The 7,500-nt window shown below is 41.7% G+C and overlaps 1 protein-coding gene across 4 annotated transcripts in view; it reads left to right on the forward strand.

Annotated features, from left to right (window-relative positions):
* LOC147023559 (zinc finger protein ZFPM2-like) overlaps nucleotides 1-7,500 on the forward strand; it is a 295,685-nt gene that overhangs the window by 286,935 nt on the left and 1,250 nt on the right. For 3 of the 4 annotated variants that reach the window (XM_085889054.1, XM_085889053.1, XM_085889051.1), the window contains one exon: nucleotides 5,886-7,500. This exon is cut by the window's right edge. In XM_085889054.1, the coding sequence (XP_085745180.1) occupies nucleotides 5,886-6,154 (269 nt within the window). In that variant the 3' untranslated portion in view covers nucleotides 6,155-7,500. The remainder of the gene's footprint in view (nucleotides 1-5,885) is intronic. The other variant, XM_085889052.1, reaches the window with a different exon arrangement.

Below are 7,500 nucleotides of genomic sequence, written 5' to 3' on the forward strand. Positions count from 1 at the left end.
TCCTTTTCAAAAAGTTAAACAAATTTTCTTGAATTATGACATTATTACAGTTGACATGAATCATAAAATTTGACAATAATTTTGATAAAATTTCATGGTAAGCTGATTTGAGAAATGATTTTTTATTTTTGGTCATGAGATATTTTGGTCATATATAAGACATGGATCAAAAGTTCAGGTTGAGAGATAAAATTGAAAAATTAACTTTAGTGCAATGGTCTAAAATTGCATTGAACATTGAACAAAATTGACCATTTTGGGGTGAACGAAGTAGGCTCTGAACTAGGTATTGGTGTGTGTGTGTGTGTTTTTTTGTATATATATGTGTATATATATATATATATATATATATATATATATATATATATATATATATATATATATATATATATATATATATATATATGTTTCTAATTGTGACATCAAAGTCTTTGCTTGTCTTTGGAAATTAATTATGTTGTCTGCCATGCTAAGTAGGCGTTTGTGCGAGAAAGACTGGTAACCTGGTTTTGCTGCGAACCTCAAATATGTTGAGCATGTTTGTCATTAGTTGTGAATGTGCGGGCTCAGTGTAATGGATGTGTCCAAACAAGCAAAATGCGTGAGATTGTAGGAAATTCTTTTGTTTCCATCAGTGTGCGTCAAGCTTGGGCGCTGCGATCCATTCGTATCTTCCGGAACAGGAAAAAGTAGCCCCAGTGACAGGCACATTAATTACTCTTCACTAGTAATTAACCTGGGGTTAATTAGAATTCTAATCAAACACCCCAATGAAAGACCACACACTACCTAAAGTAGGCCTGCCTTTGTTTTAAAGCGTTAATTGCAGCAGTGCGCGAGATTGCCCGATAACTGCAGCATTGCCTGATGCTCTCGTTTTAATTATTCCGAGGAAGGAGTCACGAGAGGTGCGTTTGCGTAAACCCAGAGCGCACCACGCGGGCCCGCGCTCCGAGTCCGCACGTCCAACGCGCTCGCTTTTGGACATGGTGGGGGTTGAATACAGTTTCTCCCCAACTTTTTCCACACCAGGTTTGGAGCCAATGGCACGCAAATTGCATGCCGGTAGCTTAAAGATGGCTCGTTAAGGAGCTTATGCAAACGAGTCGGTGCTGAATGGGATGTTTAACGCTCTTGCTGTTTCATGTCTTCGTGCGAGCTTCATGATGGCTCTGCTTTCGGCTGATCAGCTCGAAAGACACCTCTCTCTCCCCAGCCGGAGGATTAGTGAACGAGGCGTATGTGATGGAAACACGATGGGATCGGTGCAGTAGCTGGAGGGGAAGCGGACCCGTCGGCTTGTTTTCAAAATCGCCTATCACCCACCATATATTGCTTCCACAGTCAATAACCTGAAACTTTGCACCGTAAAGCATTTCCAGAGGCCTCAACATCTGAGCCGATAGACAATTTCAGCAGGTATTTTTGAGCTTGCTTCATGCATTGCTCGATAACTTTATGGTAACACACCCCAATGCACCTGTTACATTTGGAAATTAACATGGTTAGACCCATTGTTAACCGTTTGTCATACAAGACGATAAAACTGATTGAGATATTCATCTGACATATATATATATATATATATATATATATATATATATATATATATATATATATATATATATATATATATATATATATATATATATATATATTTTTTTTTTTTTTTTTTTTTTAATGATGGATTACTTTACCTCAAATGTCGATACATGAGACTCGTAAGAAAGACTCTGTAATGGCTTTCACTGTAAAGAATGGCACTTTTAATGGACAATCCCATTTGTACCAATTAATTTCAACTTTAAAGCAAGCCATAAAATGTATAGATTTAAATAAATAAAATTCTCTCTTATATGGCCAGTTTGTTAAACGAGGGGAAGGCAAAACATAAATCAACTGTAATTGGTGAAATGTACATTTTTGTTTCTTTGATTGTTTGTTTATACTGCCAAAGCAGTATGTCCCAATCCATCCATTCCATCACTGGGATCATACTCTGTGCAGGGCGTTGGTGCTGTCTAAGCAGTCTTCTTGGCTATTGGGTACAATCCTGGACGAGGTGCCGCTCCGACACAGTATACCAGAATGCTGGCACTCATTTTGCCGACCTCAGAAGGATGACAGGCAGTCAACCCCACCTGATATTAAGTCAACAGCAGAGTGGGATTTGAACTCAGGATCCCAGGATCCTAAACCCACCACCCTAACCATTAAGCTAACACCAGGCATATGCCACAATCATACTGCCTGAATGCTTGAGGTAACCCTTCATATTATTTATTTTTTATTGGGGATGGAGGATCAAAGTATAATTAATTTTGATACAGCAGACATTGGATGAATTATATATACCACTAGCAAATACCACCCGTCGATTCACCGACGGTAATACGAAAGAGGAAAGGGAGAAAAAGAGGGGGGAAGGGGGGAGAGAGGAGGGGTGGGGGATAGAGGAGGAGTGGGCGGAGGGAAGACAGTGTGAGGTGAGAGGCAGGGAAGGCAGACGTGCGGTGGAACTTTAATTACGATTCATACCGTTTCATCACAATTATTCTGCAAAGAATAACAGTGAAGATGGAAATAAAAGAATGTCTAAAATCCATTTTCTACCGGTCATACTAAAAACACTGCCCGGACATGTCCGGAGACAAAACCCACCAGAAGCATCTGGAGCTAAGCCGTCTGCACACAAACACTGCTCAGACACATGCAAAGACAAACTTCTGTCTGGAAAAGTCCGGAGACAAACTCCCATCCAGACATAAATACTGCCCAGATGCATTCGGAGCCAAGTTGTCTGGAGAAAAACACCTCCTGGACACGTCTGGAGACAAACACGGTCTGGATGCATCCGGAGACAAACACCATCCAGACACAACCATCATCCGGATATGTCCACACACACACAGAGAGAGAGAGAGAGAGAGAGAGAGAGAGAGAGAGAGAGAGAGAGAGAGAGAGAGAGAGAGAGAGAAAGAGAGAGAGAGAGAGAGAGAGAGAGAGAGAAAGAGAGAGAGAGAGAGAGAGAGAGAGAGAGAGAGAGAGAGGTGGGAGGAGGGTGCTGTACTGTATTGGGAGGGGGTAGAGCAAGCACGAGACAGAGAGAGAGTGAGATAGAGGTGTGGGAGGAGGGTGCTGTACTGTATTGGGAGGGGGTAGGGGGTAGAGAGAGAGAGAGAGAGAGAGAGAGAGAGAGAGAGAGAGAGAGAGAGAGAGAGAGAGAGAGAGAGAGAGAGAGAGAGAGAGAGGCGAGGGTATGAAACTTAGCAGAGAGATGTTATGCTTTATGAATTTGAAACACACACACACACACACACACACGCACACGCACACACTCGTGCTTGACTGCTATCAGCAATTTTTGGGGAATCGTTGGGTTGGAGTCAGTGTGATTACCAACTACAGTACTTCCTGTATAAAACCCAAAAACCTTGAGTAGCTTTCACCAAAAAGCAACTTTGCATTTATATAGACGTTTCAGGGATATGTTCACAAACATTAATCTTGATAAACGGCTGCGTATGCCGGGTGAAAAAAACATTTGGCTCAGTAATTTATAAAACACATTAATATGGCAAACGGTGATGGAGCACAAACCACTCACTCAGAGTGACAGAGCACGAACCACTTGCCCGGCATGACGGAGCACGAACCACTCGCTCGGCGTGACAGAGCGCAAATGCCTCACTCGCGGTGACGGAGAGCGAACCACTCACTCGGGGCAATGGAGCGTGAACCACACTCAGGGCAACGGAGCATGAACCACTAACTCAGGGTGACAGAGAGTGAACCACTCACTCACGACAATGGAGCGTGAACCACTCACTTGTTGCGATGAAGAGTGAACCACTCGCTCAGGGTGACAGAGCATGAACCACTCGCTCGGGGTGACGGAACACGAACCACTCGCTTTGATTGACGTTGCGTGGCAAAAGCGTCCACGGTGAGTGAACGGTTCACTCAGAATGATATAGCACGGTCCCACAATCAACAATGGCTGCTCGGCAAGTGGCTTAAGCACTCATGCAAGCACTCCAATTAAATGGTTGACGAGGAATGGTTGGCCAGGCTGTCGCTGCATACCATAAAGAATCGCTTTAACTTTAGAGCTGGTCTTCACTGCACACGCAGTAGTTCATTAAATAAAACGAATTTGTTCACGTTATGACTTTATCTACCAAAGAGTTGCTGCTTAATGCAGTACAACCCTGCAGACTTCGCAAAGTTCAATTCCCATTAAATAAACATTGCAGAAAATGGCCATGTTGCCTGCTCGTCTGTGCACGTGTCACATGGTACATCGGTTCAGGTACATCGTCCTTGCAAACGTTATAACTTTATTTTTTTATACAAACGTGATGACTTTTTTTTCATGACATTTTTCACCAGATTTGCTTTGATTCCCTGTAGAGCATCTCACAAAACCTCCGAAAATATAGATACAGATCTGGCAGACATGATAAATAGGCAGTCCCTCTGAAGGACAGGGCGCAAGGTCTATCATTGAATGTATTAAATCATATAGCTCAAGGAAGCCAGTTAATTTTGGCACGTTCCTAAATTTTTTCTTCACTCAATATAATTCTCTAACAGTAGAAAAAGATAAGTTTAATGCTTTGGAAATTTCACATTTTCTTGTGAATGTTTGGAGAAGGAGGGAACACACAGCCTTGCTTGCTTAAAGTAAACAGGTATATCGGCTTAGTTATAAGACTTGTTATTTCTTTAAATTATCAGATTTCATAACAGATTTCAACACTTATTTAATCTGGACGTTATACGATCCTCAAACCCGAAATAATATTTCGATGATAAACTTTATTTGGGCTGTGAGAGTAGATCGTGAAAAATCATATCATATAATACATGAAATCGCTCCAAGCTACTAATTTGAAAACTATAGCACTTACAAAAGTGATGTACACAGCGGTTCTTTGCAGTGATGAACAGGCATTCAGTAATGTGAGTGAGGAAAGTGGAAAAAAACTTTATCGTTAAGAAATCATTGCGGCCTGTTTCAAGTCAAGGCAAGGTTGAGCAGGCCAAAAAATATGGCAGCTTCAGACCCCAGAAAGATTACCCAGGAAATGCCTGAAGACCCCATAGAGAGCAGTGACCAGGGATGCACCTGGTAAAGGATATAATTAAATAAGGCTTATAATTCTCTTCAAAAGGGGTGTTTTAATTAACCCAAACACCCAATTTTCAGTCCAACTTTCTTGGAGTTTTCTTGGTATGCATGCAAAGTTTCAGGCTGTTAGGTTTCATGGTTTTGGAGGGCTGACACACACACACACACACACACACACACACACACACACACACACACACACTAGTATAGATTATAGCAAGGCTCTACTAGAGACTGTTTGTTTTTTTTATCTATATCAGGACCACACTCTGTACAGAGTGTTGATGCTGCCTAAGCAGTCTCCTTGGCTATTGGGCACAATCCTGGACGGGTCACCCCTCCGACACAGTATACCAGCAAGCTGGCACTCATTTTGCCAACCTCGGAAGGATGACAGGCAGAGTAAACCCTGCCTGGTATTAATTCAACAGCCGAGGGGGATTTGAACTCAAGATCCTTATATCCCAAGCCCACCACCCGAACCATGAAGCCAACACCAGGCATATTCACTATATAAAATGTGTAAAACATGTTCATTGTTTATGCATTTGCCATATCATAGAAAAATTAGAAATGCACAGAGCCATCGCTGGAAATGACTTGCAAAGAACCATTCCCAGCACTCTGTGAGCCATAATGATGACAGCTAAGATGACTTGTTGAACCAGCAGTGATTCCCAATGAAAACGACAATTTGCCATGTGCCGATGTGAAGGTTAAGTAGCTGTCTAATTAGAGAAATGTGCTGCAGCGGATGGCGTATGGTGTACGGTGACCAGTCCCATGGCACCCGGCGAAGAGCTGGTGGCTTTTGTCGTGGGGGAGGCCAGCCGACCAGAGAGCACGACACTCGACACCCGACCAGACGGCCTTACATCTCCACTGATTATGGACTTTGCTGAGTTGCCACGTTGTACCCGCCTCTTCCCTCCACAGGCTGACATGGCAGCACTCTTACCAAAGGCTCTCATGAACAGTAGGGTTCACACATACACTGAAACAATTTCTGGATTTAGTTAGTTTTATACTTGCTTTCATCCTATCATCGTGATAGTGTTACCTCATATTATCGTAAGAGACCTATTCTCAAATAAACGAAACATCAATCGCAGAAGGTTAACGGTGACCTACTGAGCATAAGTCGTGATGCTGAGATTCGGGGTTTAAACCCTTTATGCAGTGATTCTCATTTCCTCTTCCTCTTTTGTAATCCCATGCCTTTTCTTCTCCTTCTGTTGCTGTTTACAAACTGATTTATTTGCTTATATTTTGCTTCGTTATGATTTTGCTTTTTAATTGTCACAGCTGCAGTGTTTTCCTGAAGCCTTATTGCCATGCATGCAAATGATCTACTTCTCTTGTGTTGTGGTTTAAAAAAATTACTCCTTGTGTTTTCTTTGCCCTTTACTTTGTTCACTTCTACATTAACTTTATTCGTGTCAAACACCTGCAGATTCACAACTACTACAACAATGACTACAAATATGACGACTACTATGACTACTATTACTACTATATACTACGACTTCATTCTGATTCTGATTCTGATGGACTGTACTCTGTTACAGAGCATCGGTGATGCCAAAAGTTTCTTGGCAAGGATTATACTGGGTGGTTTGCCATTGCCTTCCCAGCAGTAGTTAGAGCAGGAAATTGTTATTTGTTTCTTGGTGCCGAAGATAGCTCTCCAACTCTTCATGAAGGACACCGTTAGGGATCTTTAACATCCACCAACTAATGCCAGCATACGACATGCCCAGTTTAACGTCCATCCGAGGGATGGCACACACATTGATGAATCACCCGGCCTGCAAACACAGGAATGACAGTTTACAGCTGGGTCGGGGTTCAAAACCTGGATAGACAGCTTCGAGGAGAGTGTGCATACCTCGAGGCCATCCTGCCAGCCCTTGTTAAGTATCTTCCGATATCTCCTTGTAAGAATATAATTTTTTTATGATCTCCAAATGACTTTTTCATTCATGTACAAGTATACTGATCTCTCATAATGTCCATATGAAATATGTGCAAGCTCCTCCATCAGTATTACATCACCTTTTAATGCAGTAAGTATATGGCATGACATAATACATAAGTGAGAAGAAATTCACGATATGTATTTTGATACATTTTCATGGCAATTTTGATTGAAATTATCTTGTAAATTTTTTGCAACAATTCAAACCTGCTTTCTTTTATCTTTCATGTTCAATAGTTTTGACCTTAATAACTAGGCCCTCATGGAATTATATTACTGTATTACCCTTGTCGAAGGAAAGGGTATTGCATTTGGATCTGTTTGTTTGTTTGTTTATTTGTCCGAACAGAACTTTAGTGTTTTTCTCCGCAACCGCTTGTCGGATTGA

The sequence above is a fragment of the Eptatretus burgeri genome, chromosome 7 (assembly GCF_056783735.1).
Source record: "Eptatretus burgeri isolate ZD-2024b chromosome 7, Ebu_testis_v1, whole genome shotgun sequence".
NCBI classification, from domain to species: Eukaryota; Metazoa; Chordata; class Myxini; order Myxiniformes; family Myxinidae; genus Eptatretus; species Eptatretus burgeri.